At 45.9% G+C, this 19,381-nt stretch overlaps 1 protein-coding gene across 2 annotated transcripts in view; it reads right to left on the reverse strand.

Annotated features, from left to right (window-relative positions):
- Window positions 1–19,010, reverse strand: part of PCSK2 (proprotein convertase subtilisin/kexin type 2) — a 370,368-nt gene extending 351,358 nt beyond the window's left edge. Inside the window, exon 1 of one of the 2 annotated variants that reach the window (XM_073672192.1) lies at window positions 18,585–19,010. In XM_073672192.1, the coding sequence (XP_073528293.1) occupies window positions 18,585–18,767 (183 nt within the window). In that variant the 5' untranslated portion in view covers window positions 18,768–19,010. The remainder of the gene's footprint in view (window positions 1–18,584) is intronic. The other variant, XM_073672191.1, reaches the window with a different exon arrangement.
- Between the last annotated feature and the right edge of the window lie 371 nt (window positions 19,011–19,381).

Genomic DNA, 19,381 nt, shown 5'->3' on the forward strand with positions numbered 1-19,381 from the left:
CATGTGTTAATTCATAGTTTTGATGCCTTCAGTGTGAATGTACAATTTTCATAGTCATGAAAATGCAGAAAAATCTTTAAATGAGAAGGTGTGTCCAAACTTTTGGTCCGTACTGTATATATATATATATATATATAAAATCTCCTCTGTGTGCCCCAAGAACTGAGCTGTACCCCTTCCCCCTCCTCTCTTCCTAGCTTTCCTGTGTCTTGCGGTAAGGCAACAGACTGCAGCAGGACCCTCCTGTCTCTGACTTTTCTTCAGTAGGACAATAAAAGACTACGATGATCGCAGCTTCAAGTTCCCTAAGGGGGCTAAGAAATACAGAAAAAAAATACTTTTTAAAAAAAAAAAAAAAAAAAAATATGAGAAAGAAATGAAAAAGTTCAAATCACCTCCCCTTTGTCCCATTAAAAATAATTACACATATTTGGCATCATTGGTTTGTAAAAGTTCGATCTATCAAAATATAAAAGAAATTAACCGGTAAACAGTGTAACGAGTAAAAAATTGAAACGCAAGAATTACGTTTTTTGGCCGCCGCAACAGTGCAATAAAATGTAATAAGAGGTGATCAAAACATCTTATCTACCCCAAAATGGTATCAATAAAAACATAATCTCAGAGTGCAAAAAATAAGCCCTCACACAGTCTCATACTTTGCTCGCAGCAGTATTAGCCTTGGCTTATTCCACTCTTCCCATAGAGAACGCATGCATGATCAGCTGGTGTATGGGGATGTCCAGAGAGGTAGCTGTTGGCCTAATGAGCTGTTGGCTTCGCCACAGTTCTGTTTACTGTCAAGAAGATGAGGGCGCCAATACTGAATATGCCCTAGGAATATTTTTTACGCCCTGCTCCAACGTTCATGAAAAATATAGAACTGCTAATTATACGTTTGGCTCAATATTTTTTCTAATTCCTCTGTGATGTCTTAGTCATTTACTTCTATATTACCAAACTCATATAATTATAAAATTTACAGAGGATACATATTTAAAGAGACAATAAAAAGCACTCTACAGCTTTGACTACCTTTTATTTATTATGCTTACTTATATAGCGCCATCATATTCCATGGTGCTGTACTGTCTACAGCTTTATGGTCATTGCCCATCAGGGATCACCATCTAAATTACCTTCTGTCTTTCAAGTATGGGAGGAAACTGGAGAACACAAAGGAAACCCATGCAAACTCCTTGCAGAGGTTGTCCTTGGTGGGATTTGAACCCAGGACCTCAGCGCTGCAAGGCTGCAGTGCTAATCACTGAGCCACCGTGCTGCCTAAGCCCTGTAAGTGCAGTTAGTATCTTGCAATTCAGTTTTATTTTTTACTTTTCGGCTGTGTGCCCACGTAGCGTTTTTCAAGCGTATATGCTGCGGAATTTCCGCAGCGTAAACGCTTGAAAAACGCATGTATATCCGCACCCCATGGTCCCCAATGGCATTTCGCAATGTCAATGCCCATGCTGCGGATTTTTCCGCAGCGTATATGCTGCGGTCAAAAATCCGCAGCATGTTCATTAATTTTGCGGAAGCGCAGCGGAATCAATGTGCGGATGGTACCCAAGTCTGGATGAGAGGAGACTCTCATCCAGACCTGGGTACCAAAGAACCTGTAAAAAAAAGAATAAAATAAAGTTTATACTTATCTTCTGATGTTTTCCCTCCGTCGCGCTGTTGTCTGAAGGACCTGCCACGTCATTGAGTCATGTGACCCACCACATGACTCAATGACGTCACCGCAGGTCCTGCACACAACAGCGTGAGCCGCTCAAGCCTCCGGACGGGGCAGAGAATGCATCAGAAGGTGAGTATAAAGTTTATTTTTTTATTTTTTACCATTCTGAACAAGTTGTCAAGCACTTTTCCAAGTGATGCTTGGAGAAGTGCTTGATAACCCGCATGCGGAAATGCATGCAAAGACGCCTCACAAACGCTTCTACCTGGCGGGAAAACCGCATGTAATATCCGCATGCGATTTTCCCGCCAGGGAGAAGCGTAAAAAATATGCTTCAGGTCCGCAACGTGGGCACATAGCCTTCATCTGTTTTTTCTGAGTATCCATCTACGGTGTGTAGGAGATCATGCCCTGGACAATATATGTATATGTAGCACCCTGAGGATTCGGCTGCTACAGGGGTATTGCACCTCAACCCAGAGGTGTGATATTCCACTCCCGGGTAAGGATGGAGTGTGGATCTGAGCTCAGATAGACTGCATGCACTACATACATCCCATTTCAGAGGAGCAGGCCGACGGTACTCCCACTTAGAAATGTGCAGGTACAACCGAGCCTGTTCCTGGCTGGAGTGGGAGGGGGGTGGTACATCCCATGTAGTGTAGGGGCAGATAGGGGGAGCAGTCTGGGTAGTGATAGGAGCTCATTGGGTGCTGGTCACCTGAGCTCACACATAGAGGGATATATAAGGAGGGCACCAACTAGAATCAGGGTCAGACGCAGAGAGTCAGTCAGCTGCAGAGGACAAGTTCAGACGCAGAAAGTGAGTTGGAGAGGAGAGAGAAGGAAACAGCAGCCCTGGAGAGAGAGAGAGTGGAGCAGAGAAAGACCCAGAGGGGGAAGACTGAAGGGACCCGAGAACCCAAATCAGAGCACCGGGTGAGGAGTCAGCATCAGGGTACCGGAACCCAAGCTGGTGGGGGCAAAAACACTCCCCAGCCAGAGACCGGAGACCGTGGGCAGTGTCTGCCACGGTCACCCACCATATTCACCCCGAAGGCACACCACATGAAGGGTCAGGGAACCCAGGGCCAAGGGTGTCCCAACAGAAGGCCCGAGGGAGCTGGACCTAGGTGAATCACTGGTGGGGACGGCTGAAGAAAGGACAGAGGGAGAGCTCAGGGCCACGCTCCGGACTTGTTTGGGGGTTGGCTGGATCCAGGACCTGGTGGACGCAGCACGGCTCGGGTGGTCACTAGCAGCTGGAGTGACCAGTACAACATCTGCAGTAAGTAAACACCCTTAACTGCATAACCCGAGTCTGTCTTCATTGCCGGCTGCACCGCACCACCACAACCCCCATCCTCTGCGCCTGTCCCCTCTGAGGCTATACCCCTCCCGTTGGGGGTTATCCCACCAAGCTGCGCATCCACCATCAGCCTCAGCGGACCCTGCTGCAGCGGCGGCCACAGTGACCGCATCACAACGGGTGGCGTAGTCGACACAAAAGAACTTTAGTAACATCTGTAAAGCTGCCACATAACACTGAGCTTGACGCCCTGGGCACGGGGCCGGGTCACAGCCGCTCGGAGACTACAACCCCCCATCTGATCCGGTGCCGGGTATTCCCCTCAAAAAGGAATATGTCCCAGGGGGCGCGTCAACTTTGGCGTAGTCGGCAGGATTACGTGCCCGCAACACCCGGGTACTGCGTGCCTGAAGAAAAATGCAAGTTTACCTCAGAAAGAAGTCTCCCGCCGGTTCCGGAGGGTCCACGCCATCGGACCCCATCACAGGTCGTTTCCCGCCGATTGTCCGCCATTTCCAGCTTGTTCCCGCCATCTGCAGAGTTTCCCGCCACTGGGCGACGCTTCCCGCCAAATCCGAAGATTTCCCGCCTTGGAAGAGCAGCGGACGCCATTATGGGCGTGCCAAAGGAGGGCAAGAGGCCGCCTCCCATCGTGGGCCGGGACAGAAAATGGCGCCAAAAGTGGAAACCGCCCCCACCAACAGAGACTGTGATGCTGGAGGTGTCTGTCAGCGTGAAAGAACTACCCCTGGAGCTGACAGTCACCGAGTTGCCCCGGGACCGCCCTCGAAGTGGGAGGAGACGAAAGAGAAGAGAAAAGATGGGTGTCGCTTGGAGCAGTCTGGAGCGAGCGCACCCGGAGACAAGAGGTCTAACGAGGAGTAGCGGAGAAGCTCACCCGGAGATGGAGAGAAAGCAGAACAGCACCGGCCCGCTGGCCAGGAGTCTGCTAGAGACCGAGGAAGGAGGGCAGAGCAGCACCGGCCCGCTGGCCAGGAGCCTGCCGGAAGCAGAGCAGAGCAGCACCGACCCGATGGTCAGGAGCCTGCTAGAGTCGACAACCCCGCTAGGTCTAGCGGAGATCCTAGCGCAGCTCCCCCGAGACCGGGAGTGTGCACAAACTGCCCTGGAGGGCCTCGCAAGGAGGATGGCCCGGGTACAGCGTGAGATACTGGCGGAGTGGAGCCGGGAGATGGCCCAGCAAGCAGAGACCAGTCAACGGAGCACGCTACCCTGGAAGAGGAAGCAGACCGCCTCTGAGGATGGCGCGGGAGGACCCAAGGCCGGAGACGGCGCCGAGGAGGGAGCCGAACGCATGGAGGCAGGTAAAGGGGACGCCTATACCCCAAGCCGTGACACCGCTTACCTGCCCCAGCTCCCCGTCGCAGAGCCCGAAAGTCCCCCTGCTGTGCCCGTAGCCGCCATGTCACCGCTATGGACTAGGCCCCGACCGGAAGCCGCCGCAGCGACCCCTGTGACGTCACGCGCCTCGACCCGGAGCGTGACAAAGCAGGAATTACCACCAGCCTGGTCGCAAGGCCTAGTACCCCCGGGCGCCGCACCACCAACAGCGCCCCCTACCTCCGCGGAGCCTCCGGCCTGGCCGCAAGGCCAGGTAGCCCAGGGCGCCGCCGTCCTAACGGTGCCCTTCACCTTCCAGGTGCCCCAGGCCTGGCCGCAAGGCCTGGGCAACCCGGGCGCCACCACCACCGCGCCCGCGCCCGCAATACCAAGGGTGCCACACCTGGGGGAGGACCTCTTCAGCCAGCTCACATGGCCGGACGGGCGACCCTTCATCTGGCCCGAAGGATACCATGAGCTGGAGCGGCAACAAAGACTAGGGCCCTTGTGTGAGCCCCTGATCCCGGCTCCGAAGCCCGTGACTCGGGTCTCGCCTCCTTTAGAAGAAGCCCAATTCGTGTGGGACCCCACGGGAGAAGATTTGATGGGGTTCACCGGAGAAACTCGGGCAGTCGCCGCTGAGCGTACTGAGTGTTGTCGTCAGCAGCTAGCAGAGTTTAAGAGAGAACGGGAGGAGAGGCGGGTCAGAGAACAACAGGCCCAAATCCGGAGCGCGGAGCAGAAGAGCCGGACTAGGAGGAACCCCCGTGCAGCGCATTGTCCCCGCACCATCGGGACAGTGATAAAGTTCAACCCGCAGCATGGGTGGGGCTTTATTCGGGACCGTAACAACCGCGGTGACGTTTTTGTGACCCGCAGAGACGTCGAGTCCCACCTGCCGGAAGGTCACAAAGGCCGTGACCTCTACGTCGGAGACGAAGTCACTTTCACCCGGCACAAGTGTGCCAAAGGACCTTACGCCCTCCACGTACACCGCTTGACGGAGGAGGAGTTGCGGTACGGAGAGGAGGAGCCAGAGGACCCGGACGGGTCTGAAGAAACATCATATCAAGAAAGAGCAGGAGGGAGCCGTCGTTGAGGACGGGAGTAGAGACTGTATATAGTTGCCCGTCGGGGCACAGTGAACCGTTACTGCTAAAATAGTCCCCGTTGGGACCAGTGAACTGTTTACCCGTTAACCCCTTCATCCTACAGGCTGAGGACTGTGAGCAGCCATTCCCTTCCCTCTACCTGGCCGAGGACTGAGAGCGGCCAACTTCCAACTTTCCCTGTATATAGTTGCGCGTCCTAAAGCGCCCCCTACTGGTTTTATAGAAAACCAGTTTTTCTAAGAGACTGTCGCACTTTTCCCGGACATACGTTGCACAGTGTCCGGAGGAGGAACCAGAGACAAGAGAAGTCTACGAGAATGTTTATATAAAAAAGTTTTATATATATAATGTTTTATATGTTTTATATGTTTATATGAAAAAAAAAAAAATTGTATGTTTTGGTGTTTTATGTCTTTACAGCCCGAGGACGTGCTGTGATTTACCAGGGGGGAATGTAGCACCCTGAGGATTCGGCTGCTACAGGGGTATTGCACCTCAACCCAGAGGTGTGATATTCCACTCCCGGGTAAGGATGGAGTGTGGATCTGAGCTCAGATAGACTGCATGCACTACATACATCCCATTTCAGAGGAGCAGGCCGACGGTACTCCCACTTAGAAATGTGCAGGTACAACCGAGCCTGTTCCTGGCTGGAGTGGGAGGGGGGTGGTACATCCCATGTAGTGTAGGGGCAGATAGGGGGAGCAGTCTGGGTAGTGATAGGAGCTCATTGGGTGCTGGTCACCTGAGCTCACACATAGAGGGATATATAAGGAGGGCACCAACTAGAATCAGGGTCAGACGCAGAGAGTCAGTCAGCTGCAGAGGACAAGTTCAGATGCAGAAAGTGAGTTGGAGAGGAGAGAGAAGGAAACAGCAGCCCTGGAGAGAGAGAGAGTGGAGCAGAGAAAGACCCAGAGGGGGAAGACTGAAGGGACCCGAGAACCCAAATCAGAGCACCGGGTGAGGAGTCAGCATCAGGGTACCGGAACCCAAGCTGGTGGGGGCAAAAACACTCCCCAGCCAGAGACCGGAGACCGTGGGCAGTGTCTGCCACGGTCACCCACCATATTCACCCCGAAGGCACACCACATGAAGGGTCAGGGAACCCAGGGCCAAGGGTGTCCCAACAGAAGGCCCGAGGGAGCTGGACCTAGGTGAATCACTGGTGGGGACGGCTGAAGAAAGGACAGAGGGAGAGCTCAGGGCCACGCTCCGGACTTGTTTGGGGGTTGGCTGGATCCAGGACCTGGTGGACGCAGCACGGCTCGGGTGGTCACTAGCAGCTGGAGTGACCAGTACAACATCTGCAGTAAGTAAACACCCTTAACTGCATAACCCGAGTCTGTCTTCATTGCCGGCTGCACCGCACCACCACAACCCCCATCCTCTGCGCCTGTCCCCTCTGAGGCTATACCCCTCCCGTTGGGGGTTATCCCACCAAGCTGCGCATCCACCATCAGCCTCAGCGGACCCTGCTGCAGCGGCGGCCACAGTGACCGCATCACAACGGGTGGCGTAGTCGACACAAAAGAACTTTAGTAACATCTGTAAAGCTGCCACATAACACTGAGCTTGACGCCCTGGGCACGGGGCCGGGTCACAGCCGCTCGGAGACTACAACCCCCCATCTGATCCGGTGCCGGGTATTCCCCTCAAAAAGGAATATGTCCCAGGGGGCGCGTCATATATATTTTCATAATCCGGGGAGATGATTTTTATTTTCCTTTGTGGTAATAGGTAGAAGTGAAAATAAAGGACCGTATTCATCATGTGAACTGACAGTAAATAAAGTAAATCTTCAAGGTGAATGGTCATGACAGAGGAAAAATCTTGCAAATAAAGGAACAGGAAATGAGAGTTTCTTCACCAGTGCATATACACCATATAACCCACAATACACAATGTGCAATATATGGTTAATGTTCTGGAAACACTGAGTATAAAAGTGGAACCTTATTTTAACATCTACTTTTATTTGTTAGGTATAAATTCAGTTTTTGCTTTTATTACCTACTGTGTGGAAGAAATTGTAGAAAACCTTTGATGTGTAGCATTATATAAATTTTTCATAGCCCTAGAAAACAACCCATTAATTTAACTGGACAAAAAGCAAAAAAAAAGTTCTTTCTCATCCAGGAGAACCATATACTGTACACCAGTGATATAATAATACTATATATTTAGGTCTTCTAATTTGTCATTTTTTATTTGGAAAACTTCCAATCGTTTCTCAATTTCAGGTTGCTTTACTCTCTTTCCTTCAGTATTTTAGACGCACAGAGGAGTCTGCAGCGCTGTTCTTGGTGTCAAAAATAGCAAAATCATTATGGGAACTTAATGGAGTCTACTACAAATCAAAAGGATTCTATTAGTTGTGATTTATTCCAAAGTGGATTCACAATACAGTAAAAGAAGCCTTTACACTAGTGTGAATGGGCCCTAGGATTTTCCAATATGTTTCAGGTGGAAGTATGAAAGAAAAAAATGTTTGGTACTGTGTTAGCCAGTTGAAAAAAGATTGCTCTCAGTGTGAAAAACAAAATAATAATCTTGTAGTTATAATTAGTGATGGGTGAGCACTAAAATGCTCGGGTGCTCGCTGCTAACGTTGAGCACATTGGAATACTCGGGTGCTCGACCCAAGCAACGAGCCCAATGTAAGTCTATGGGAAACTCAAGCATTTTTCAGGCGGCTCCCCCGGCGGTCTGCAGAGGGCCTAAAAATTGCCCAAATCGATGGGAACAGTGCTCAAATGACATGGGAACAGCATGGGAAAGACCCATGGAAGTATTTCTGAGTCCTAGATCACTGCTGTCAACAACGTTGTCAGAGGTATTACGCCACTTTTACGGACTCACAATAAAACATACAAAATCGAAACCAAAATGGATGTTCCTGGGAAATATGTTAAGGAACATCCTTTCCAGGGTAATGACTTGTATATAAAGCAAAATAAATTACCAAAAAGAAAAATGCTCCTGCACACCTTGGGCTATGTTCACACGTAGCGTTTTTGATGCGTTTTTTCACTTTTGCATTGCTTTCAACCAAGACAAATGCATTCACCTGGAAATGTCATTTTAACATTTTACAACCTTATCTGGCCATCTGGTGTGTGAGATATCATTAGACACATCGTGTTTCATTTATGAAGGAGGGACTCTGAAAGTCACAAAGCCTATTTTTATAGGGCCATCAGGCGACCTTTACTATTCTTAAAGGGCCAGCTGTCGGTCCTCACTATTCTTAGAGAGCCATCACCCAGCTATGTTTTATTGTTCCCATTACTAAAGAGTGGGTCTCCTACACTGTTATTGCGTATGCAGTGAGTGGCAGAGCTGCCCAAAATTTGGATGCACCCCAATACCACTTTGAAGAGACTTAGAGGAGGGCCTCCTGAAAACAATGTTCCCATTATTAGGAAGTAGGTCTCCCATTGTGTTTGCCTATGCAGTGAATGCAAGGGTTGCCAAAAATTTGGAAGCACTCCAATGCCCCTTGGAAGAGATGTGGAGGTCAGAGGGTCTCCTTAAAAGAATGTTCCCATTAGTAGGAAGTGGGTCTCCCATTGTGTTTCCCTTTGCAGTGAATGCAAGGGCTGCCAAAAATTGGGGGGCACTCCAATGCCCCTTGGAAGAGATGTGGAGGAGGGCCTCATAAAAAACGTTCTCATTAGAAAGGAGTGGGTCTCCTATGCTTGTAATGCCCATGCACTAAAGTATGGGCTGACAAACATTTAGCCCTGGGGGTATACATGAACATACTGTATAAAAAAAATTTTTTACGGGCATCATAAACACCCTTTAAAAAAATTATTTTTCATTTGACAGGCGGATGCGCTTATCAGTTATATTTCCAGCAGCGGCACTAAAAACCCGCTCTGATAAAACGCTGGCGGCAGGGCAGGCCAGGACCTCAAAGGTGTAGAGAGCCAGTTCATCCCACGTATCCAGCTTGAATACCCAATAATTAAAAGGCACAGAGGCACGGAGGATGTTGGTACGGTCGACAAGGTACTCCCTCTGCATCTTCCCAAACTTTGCACTCTTTGTGAGAGTACCCCACGCCTCAGGGCTTGTGCGATGGGAGGGGCTGAGAAAATTCTCCCAGAACTTTGACAGTGTTCCCCTGCCTCTGCTGGATTGAAGTTGTGTCTCCCTCACCTGTACTCCTTGGTTGTCCAACGAAGTGTGACTTCTGCCGCCAGCGTTTTCAGATGGGAATTTTTTTAATAGTTCCGCAACAATGGCCTTCTGGTACAGCCCCATTTTTGTAGACCTGTCCGCCTCAGGAATAAGAGATATAAACTTCGCCTTGTAGCGTGGGTCTAGAAGTGCCACCAACCAGTAATGACTGTCACCTAAAATTTTGAAAACGCGAGGGTCATGGGAAAGGCAGCGTAACATAAACTCAGCCATGTGTGCCAGACTGCTAACAGGCAAGACTTCCATGTCCTCACCAAGAGGATGACTGACCATGCTCTCCTCCTCCTCCTCCTCTCTGTCCTCTGGCCATCCATGCTGAACAGACGGTATGACAGCTGTGCAGGTAGTACTGTCTATAGCGCATGAAACTAGCTCCTGTTCTTCCTCCTCCTCCTCTTCCTCATTGTCACCCAATCCACGTTGGGATGAGATAAGGCTGCAATTAATCCTCTTTGTGAGCAGAGAGCATTTCAGACAGAGAAGCGGGATGGTGACGCTAATTATAGCGTCATCACTGCTCACCATCTTGGAGTAGTCCTCAAAGTTTTGGAGGATGGTACATATGTCTGACATCAATGTCCACTCCTGAGGTCTTATGTGTGGAGTCTGAACTGAATACCGACGGCCTTGTTGATGCTGGTACTCAACAACTGCCCTCTTCTGCTCACAAATCCTTCCCAACATCTGAAGTGTAGAGTTCCAACGCGTGGGGACATCAAACACCAGTCTGTGAGTCGAAAGCTGTAAACGCTGCTGAAACACGGCAAGGGCGGCGGAAACTGTAGGTGACTTTCTAAAATGGGCACACAGGTGGCGTACTTTAACAAGCAGATCTGGCAGCTCTGTGTAGGATTTGAGAAAGCGCTGAACCAGGAGGTTAAGCACATGGGCCAGGCATGGTATGTGTGTGAGCTTGGCTCACCTCAGAGCCGCCACTAGGCTCCGGCCATTGTCACACACGACTATGCCTGGCTGTAGGTTCAGCGGTGTGAGCCACAGATCTGCCTGCTCTTTCACAGCTGTCCACAACTCTTCAGCATTGTGCGGTTTGTCACCTAAGCATACTAGCTTCAGCACAGCCTGTTGCCGCTTGGCCGAGGCAGATGCTTCCAGCTTGTGACTGATGTGATCATTTCGGAGATGGAGGCTGAAGAGGAGGAGGAGGCTGAGGAGGATGAGATGCAGGAGCTGTAGACTGTGGGGGCAACCCTGACTGACCTAGGGCCCGCAATCCTTGGCATCGGGAGGACGTGTTCCGTCCCAAGGTCCGACTGGGTCCCGGCTTCCACTATGTTAAGCAGTGTGCCGTCAGCAAGATGTACCATCCCTGCCAACAAGCACTTGTCCACGTGTCCTTGGTTAGGTGGAATTTCCCGGTAAATGCGTTGTTGAGGGCATAGCTAATGTTTTGGGACACATGCTTGTGTAATGCGGGGACGGCACACCGGGAGAAATTGTGGCGGCTGGGGACTGAGTATCGAGGGATGGCCGCCGCCATCAGGTTGCGGAATGCTTCCTTCTCCATGAGCCTAAAAGGCAACATTTCGAGCGCAAGCAGTCGTGAAATGTGGAAAGTTAGTAGTGTGGCCTGTGGGGCGTTGGCTGCATATTTTCGCTTGCGTTCCAAGGACTGGGGTATGGACAACTGAATGCAGCGCTGGGACAAGGACGAGTGTGCAACGACAGGTGCAGGGCAGAAGGCATTTTCGCATGCACCATGGACAGGATTGGCTTGCATGCACAACAGCGGAAGAAGCAATGGTGCTACCCGCAGACACTGTTCCTGGACCCTGGGGTTCGGCCCATAAAGTCGGGTGCCTTGCTGCCATGTGCCTGATCATGCTGGTAGTGGTCAGGCTGCTAGTTTTGCCACCCCTGCTGATGCTGGCCTGGCAGGTGGTGCAAATGGCCTTTTTGGTGTTATTGGCAGAGTCGTTAAAAAACAACCAGACTCGAGAAGACCTAACAGTTATACTGGCAACTTCCTTCATGTTGGTGTTACGGGGAATGGTTGCCTGCCTTCTGTCTGCAGGCACCACATTGCTTCTTCCTGCCTGTTGGGGTGCTCTGTCTCCCTCCCCCTGTGTGCTGCTGTCCTCGCTCTGCTTGTCCTCCTGCCAGGTTGGATCAGTTACTATATCATCCACCACCTCATGTTCCACTTCCGCACCCTGGTCCTCCTCCTGACTTTCTGGCAATTGTGTCTCATCATCGTCCACCTCTTGTGACACTTTCCCACCGTCGCCTTCATGTGACCGTGGCTGCTCAAATATTTGGGCATCGCTACATGCAATCTCCTCTTGCCCCGCTTCAAGTGAACTGGGTGAGATGCCCGAATCTATAAATGGAAAAGTGAACAGCTCTTCAGAGTGTCCAAGTTTTGGATCAGTTGACTCCGAGCACTCGGCATGGTGGGAGGAAGGAGGATCATGGTGAGGAATATGTGGTACAGACTCACGGCTACTGAGACTTGACCATGTGGAAGACAGGGTGGTGGTGGTGGTGGTTGCTAAGTGACTGGAAGCATTATCCGCTATCCAACCAACAACCTTTTGACACTGCTCTGGGTTCAATAGTGGTGTGCTGCGGTCCCCTAGAAATTGCGACAGGAAGGTCGGACGAGAAGATGTGGGTGTTTGTTGTGGCACAATTTCAGCTTGCCCACGGCCTCGACCTCTGCATTCACCATCACGTTCAGTTCCCCGTCCCTTGCCATGCACCTTGCCATTTTAAATGGAGGACAATATCTTCCATGCTCACTACAAATGGCTGAATTTGAAGTTATATGTATTCCGTGTGATGGAGAAACCACACTTTTAAATACCTGGCCTGTAGGTAACTATTTTGAACAGCAAACCGGTGCCAAAAACTTTGCTGACACACTGAAAAAAAATTGGAATGGAGGCCAAAAATGGCAGTATTTTCAGCGCAATTATATGTGATCCATGTGACCGACAAACCACAGTTTTAAATAGCTGGAGTTTTAGCGCTGTAATATGGAAAGGACCTGGCTGTATTCTGCAGTGCCAACAAGCAAATGGCGCAGAAAAACGGTGTTCTCTGGATTGCTTTTTAAGCAAATAATGAGGATTAAGATCCCAAAAACAATTATTCCTGGCCCCTGAGACCTGGGCCTTTGTCTAGAAATATCTAACAGCAGCAGAAGGCAGAACTGGAATGGAGCCTCTTGTGCTATATGCACTACAGTCTGCTATATACACCGCCTGCCTGCCTATATGCACTGCCTGCCTGATATCTCTGCAGATGGATTAGTCCTCAGAAGGACTGTTTGTTGAAATAGATATGTCTAATGTACTTGTTTTCTCCCTACACTACCTAATACACAACCAAATCTCTCCCTAGCTCAGCAGCACCTCTCCCTACACTGCCTGATTGCGGAGTAGACTGACGAGCACAGCGGCGCCAGGTCTGATATAGACCTGATGATGTTGTGCGGCCAGCCAATCACTGTAATGCCACAACCAACATGGCTGCGGCATTACAGTGAGTGGCAGGCAATCCCTGCATGTTGATTGGTGCTCTAAAGAGCACCAAACATGCAGGAAGGGGACCCGAGCATCTGCCCGAGAATCTCGCAAGTATTCAGCGAGCTCCGAGCATCTCGAGTACTAAGCTGCTCGGGCGAGTACCGAGTACTTGCGAGTATGCTCGCTCATCACTAGTTATAATACCTTTTAATGGCTGACAAAAATAAAATAAATGATGTTACAAAGCAAGCTTTTTTCTTAGGTCTCTTCATCATAGCAGGTACCATGCCTGCTGAAGAGACCTAAGAAGTCTTGAAAGCTTGCTTTGTAACATTATTTATTTTATTTTTTTTAGCCATTAAAAGGTATCATAACTACAAGATTATTATTTTGTTTTTCCCACTAGGTGGAAGTATTAAATACTAAACTAATTTTTGCTTTATGTACTACTATACTAACTACTGCTTATCATACTTTGTTACTTGAGATGTTTCATCAGACACATAGTTTAACCCTCAATCCATTGTAGTACAAACCTCCAATTTAATATACAAAATTAAAATATGTCTACCTTTAAAAGTGCAGTTTTTAGAGATTTTTTTTTCAAGTCAAACATAAGTGTTAAGGACTCAATTTTAGTTTTAAGTAAAATACCTGCACCAAAAACTGAGTGTGGGAAGGCAGCCTAATGCAAGTGCCCTGTATTTCATAACCAAAATTTCCAATGCCAAGTATACTGCCAAGTTCACTTGTCCTCTTTGTGTTCCCCATTCCCTGTTGTAAATGACTAAAATTTTCTATGTTATCAAATTATAATCTGGAGCATGGGCTTTAGGACAATCCTTTTATTGGCTGCCAAGTTTTGACAGGGTAGATCCTTCACCCCAGATGTGTTGTTTGCTACAGTCAATACTTCTGTCACCCCCTTGCTGAATCCTGCTTTCGACAATGAAAGGCCAAATTTGAGCCTATCTGTGGTCATGATGATGTGTTTACTAATGACATGTTTTAGTAAAGGAATTATTACAGTAGTTGGGACAACATTGTTTGACAGAATTCTAGACACAAAATACTTTACTTGATATTAGTTTTTATGCCAAAGGAAATTATTTGGGACCAGGTTTTCAAATAGATGCTGGTTCTTACTAAACTGATTTTTACTAATTAACATAATATTGATGTCCATGTCTATCATGTGTTTGTTGTATATTTTTATACATTTGTAAATATATATATAACAGACTCTAGATTACAGTTCGTATTGCTTACACCAGACGATGGGTTAATCAACAGGAACAGTAGATACAGGTTGTAGAATCCACAGGAGTTTGCAGGGATGATTGAAGCTGAAGGAGCTGGATCATAGCAAGCTCCAAAACAAAGGGCAATTGAATACATAACTTACTGAAGATTCAGACACTCAGGTGTGTCTAAATTGACCTAAAAGGGTTTTGGAGAATGATGTCAGAGAGATACGCTGGACAACTTGTGAAACCTGATGTGGTACACAGCATAGAGCAGCAACAATAGTGAATGAAAGTGGAACCCAGCCCTGGAGTAGAAAATGATTTGCAACATTCCCTTTCATGATTAGAACTACTCTTATGTAAATTAGACATCTGACCCCAAAGTGCAGGCTAAAATGTAACCTAAAAATGTGTAAGTTTTACATGTATCTCTTTCATTGTGAATCTAAATTAGAATTGAAGAGAAATTGAGCAACCTGAACAACTTCCAAAGAGGCAAGGTTAATGGTATTAGACTAGCCGGGACCAGCATTGTAAAAACTGACAACCTTGTGGGGTTTTCTCATACTGTATTTTCAAGATTTTACCAAGAATGATGTGATTGTGGAAAAAAAATCCTGTGGATGTAAAGAATTGAACAACGAAAGAGGTCAGAGGAGGATGTCAAGAAATTTTCCGATAGGCAGGTGGCGAACTGTCAAGCAAATTACAGCAAAATACATTGCAGGTGACAAACAAATGTATCCGAATGCACAATTCATTAATTTTTAGCACAGTTGAGCTATAACAGCAGACAATCTGTATGAGTATCATTACTGGGAAACAGAGGGGTCATACTCCAGTCGGCCAAAGAGTGCAAACAATGGATCACTGAACACTGCCTGGTCAAATGAATCCAGATTTCTGTTGCGCTATGCTGATGGGAGGATGAGAATTTGGCACAAACAGTATGATTTAATGATTTAATCTTCCTGTCCAGTGTCAACAGTTCGTGCTGGTAGAGCAGCTGTTTCTTCTATGGCTGAAGATTACTCTCAGCAGGACAATGCACCATGCCACAAGGATCGCATAGCCATGGATTGGTTTTGGGAACATGGCATTGAGTTTTACATGCTTTCCTGGCGTTTACAATCCCTAGATCTTAAAGGGGATTGGCCACTTTATAGTTATTTTAAGTGATAGTGGTCCATTGCATATGGCTGAAAGGGGAATCCCCCTGATGTCTCTCAAACTTGCAGCTGCAGCAATCTACAGCAAGGGCCGCGAAACAACACAGATTTCATAATATTGCACATACCAATAGACAAGGATTATTGGGTAACTGTTACCATCTCGTAAAATGGGGAATATTGGCTAGAAAAAGAAAAAGTCAAATCGCATAATAAAAACTTATCTTGTGTACCACCTCTAAAAGGGTAGTAATAATAATAATAATAATAATCTATATTTCTCAAGTATCTTTTAGAATACATTGAAGATGGCTGTGGAACATACAAGACACAATGCACTGATCTAGGGCCGGCATAGTGCAAAATAAATACAGCTGTAAATAGTATGTCTATTACCGGCAAGCTGCATGCGCTGCAAGACAAATATGGGCACATCCATTATGACCATCTCCATTGTCTTCCTGTCATTGTGATTTATTTTACTGACTCAATTTAGTAAATAAATATTAGCATGAATAGCGTATAAATAGCAGGGACTGATGTTATAGCTTCAAAGAGACCAAAATGGAGACGCAGGTTCCGGATAAAGACATCAATATACGTTCAAGAGATCAGGTATCTAAAGAACAGATTCCATATATTTAATCATCATATTCTACTAATAGCGGCAAAGTAGCATCTGATGTTACACTATACAAAGTCTAAAAATACTTTGAAAAAAATAAATAAAAGTAATTGTATATATATATAGACTTATCTCTCTGTCTATATCTATTATCTATCTATTATCTATCTACTCCAAAAATATAAGACAACACTCCTTGTAGAAAAAATAGTGTAATTTTAATGGCCCATAAGGGCTATCTATCTATCTATCTATCTATCTATCTATCTATCTATCTATCTATTCATCTATCTGTCACTGTAGGTATCTATCTATCTATCTATCTATCTATCTATCTATCTATCTATCTAAGATTAAGCTGTCAAGAATATAATTAAATAGGATTAAAATCATGTATTTTGTATACATTTCTCTCTCTATGTATGTGTATATAAAGTATGTATAGATATATATGTATATAGATATATATTTATAAAGAGATAGATATAGATATATTTCTCTGTACATAGAGATAATACACTATATATAAAGAGAGAGAAATATATACACAGCATATTATTATAATCTCTTTAATTACAGTATATTCTTGACACTTTTATCTTTTTTTTCTGTTTTTCTTTCTTTTCCTTTTTTTTTTCATTTTGCACTTCTTATCAGAGAAAAAAATTAACTCCTCTTTTACTATTCGCTCAGGACGGCCGAGATAATGATAGCAAAAATATATAACAGTAACTTTTCCAGTCTGAAGTTTTGCTTTGTGATTACTTGAAATATTCAATATTTGAGCAATAAAACATAAAAACTATTCTGGAATAATTTGCCTGTTATATATTTATTACATCAATTAGATTTTTTTTAATTATTTGAAATTTTTATGTATTATTACAAAATATTTCTATTATATATTTATATAAGTAATTTTGATATACCTGAGATATTGAGGCTTCTGTAATTGCACTTTTTATTTTATATCCTGCTTTTTCCTCCTCTTTTCTCTCTGTCGTACAGGTGCTTATCAGATATACTGTAGCTTTGACAGTTCAATACTTTGAATGGGTTATTGTAAGGAGGAGACGTATATTATTACAGTAGGGGAAGACCTGTATAATCCTACCGCACATGTAATTACACAAGCTCCAGTGTCATCATCAAGTGCTGTAGAATAATAATATCAGGAAACTAATAAAAAAAAAAAGCAAAATGGATGGGAAATAAAAAATAAATATTTTAAAATACGCGTCCCATGTACAGTAGACACAATCCAGTTTGGCATCAAACCCCAAGTATGATGTTCTCCTAAAGCTGCCTGAATTGTGACTCTTTCCATTTTCCATTTCTTCATCTGTCAATGATCAGTCCTGACAAATGATCAGTCCAAACGCTCAGTTTTCCTATAACACTGGCAAAGAGGCGAAGGATTATCCAAAATATATACATATCTCCGGCCAACAACGAACATGTATCCTAATCCATTTGACGCTCTAATTGAATGAGGCTTATTGAAGGTCAAAGCATCTAATAGACTCAATTGTCAATACATAGGACGAAAAAAAAGAGATGAATGGCATGAAAAATACTAAGTCCTTAAGTGCTACAGTGTCCAGACTAGATCTGACAATCTACAACTTTTTAATAATTTTCTGAATAACTGAATATGTGAATTTCATGGGAGTCATAATTCAATGGTAACAGACTTATATAAGTAATCATTCACACTACGAAGTATACAACACAGAAGTCCGCTATACTCGGACAAAGTACATGTGGACTGGAGAGTGTCCTCATTAAGGTTACAGCCAGGCCCAATTTATTCCCTTTTTCCTATGAAATACTCCCCATTGTAGGGATTGCAGCACTTAGCCTCAGTCTATGTTTAGCAGAAATTGTTCTAATTAGGCAGATTCTGTATCCAATATACTAATATAAACTATAGGAATGACAGTAAGTCTATGACTACAATGTAATAAATGATATATTTTTTAACCCCGCCATTCTCTCACTGCCAGCACCTTTCTCGGTGTCTGTACACCACTGTTAGGTAACTACAGTAAATCATTTACTGGGGGGGGGGTTGCTAGGAGGGGTCTGTATCATTTGCAAACATAACACATTTCAGTTTTTTCGTAGAAAGGCAAATAATTAAATCTGAACTTTGTGTTGTGTGAACTGCGCTTTAAATGACCCAAATAAGATGTAAATCCCATCATGGCCACAATATCACAAAGATTCTGCTTTGTCTTTTCAAGTTGCCCAGATTCCATCCCCTTTAGAAAAAAAAACTATAAAATAAATTAAATAATTCCATATATTGTATTTCTACATGAAAGCCAAGCACAGAGCATCACTGTAAATGTACAGTACAAGCAGAACATCATGTGGAAGGGAAGAAGGAGACATCATTACCTTTCTGGCCCCACCAAAGCCATATTCCTTAGCAAGTTGTTTAGCTTCTTGCTCTCCTCCTTCATGTAAGTCCACCAAAAAATGCCCAGTGAGAACAGGTCTGTTATCAGCAGATGCAGAGATACTAGCACACAGCAAAGCCATGCCAGTGATCACACACTCTATCAGAAAGCCTTCCCTCATCTTCCTGACTTACTGTAGAAATGAGATGGAAAGCTTGCAAGTCTGCAAAGAAGGGAAGAAATGCTGAAGCTGTAAAATTAAAGGGACAGCCTGATGTGCCTTATCCTACTGCATCTCTCCTTGCAGCATGCTAACTCTGCTCCTGAGGATGCTTAGCTGTGTGTGTGTGTATGTGAGCCTACTTCTGATGCCAAATCTGCATCTCAGCTCCTCCTCATCTATAATTCATTAGAAGCTGAAAGCCAGCACCAAAGTAGGTCACGTGCAGAGGACTCCCAGCCAATGGCTAGCTGCTGGAGCAGAGAGGGAGCCAACATAAGCATTGCACTCCCCCTTTGTCAAGGGCTGCTCATTAGTGCCCAGCCACTGGCTTCCTGATTCAGCACCCTGGAGAATTCCTCCATGTCTTCAGCTGCTCCACAGCTGTCAAAAAAGGAGATGCTCAGTCAGGGAAAACCCACAAGGGATGAGAACTGTTATTAAAACTGATGTCATTTTTATACACCTACATATGGGGAGATCCAATATTTTTATAGATGGAAGTAATGAGCACAGACCTGAGACCTATAGAGGAGTAATGTGTAATGTAATGTAGGGGCGGTACAACACTAATT

Source organism: Phyllobates terribilis, unplaced genomic scaffold (assembly GCF_046119375.1).
Source record: "Phyllobates terribilis strain yellow unplaced genomic scaffold, ASM4611937v1 Scaffold_3__8_contigs__length_932513732, whole genome shotgun sequence".
Classification (NCBI taxonomy): Eukaryota; Metazoa; Chordata; class Amphibia; order Anura; family Dendrobatidae; genus Phyllobates; species Phyllobates terribilis.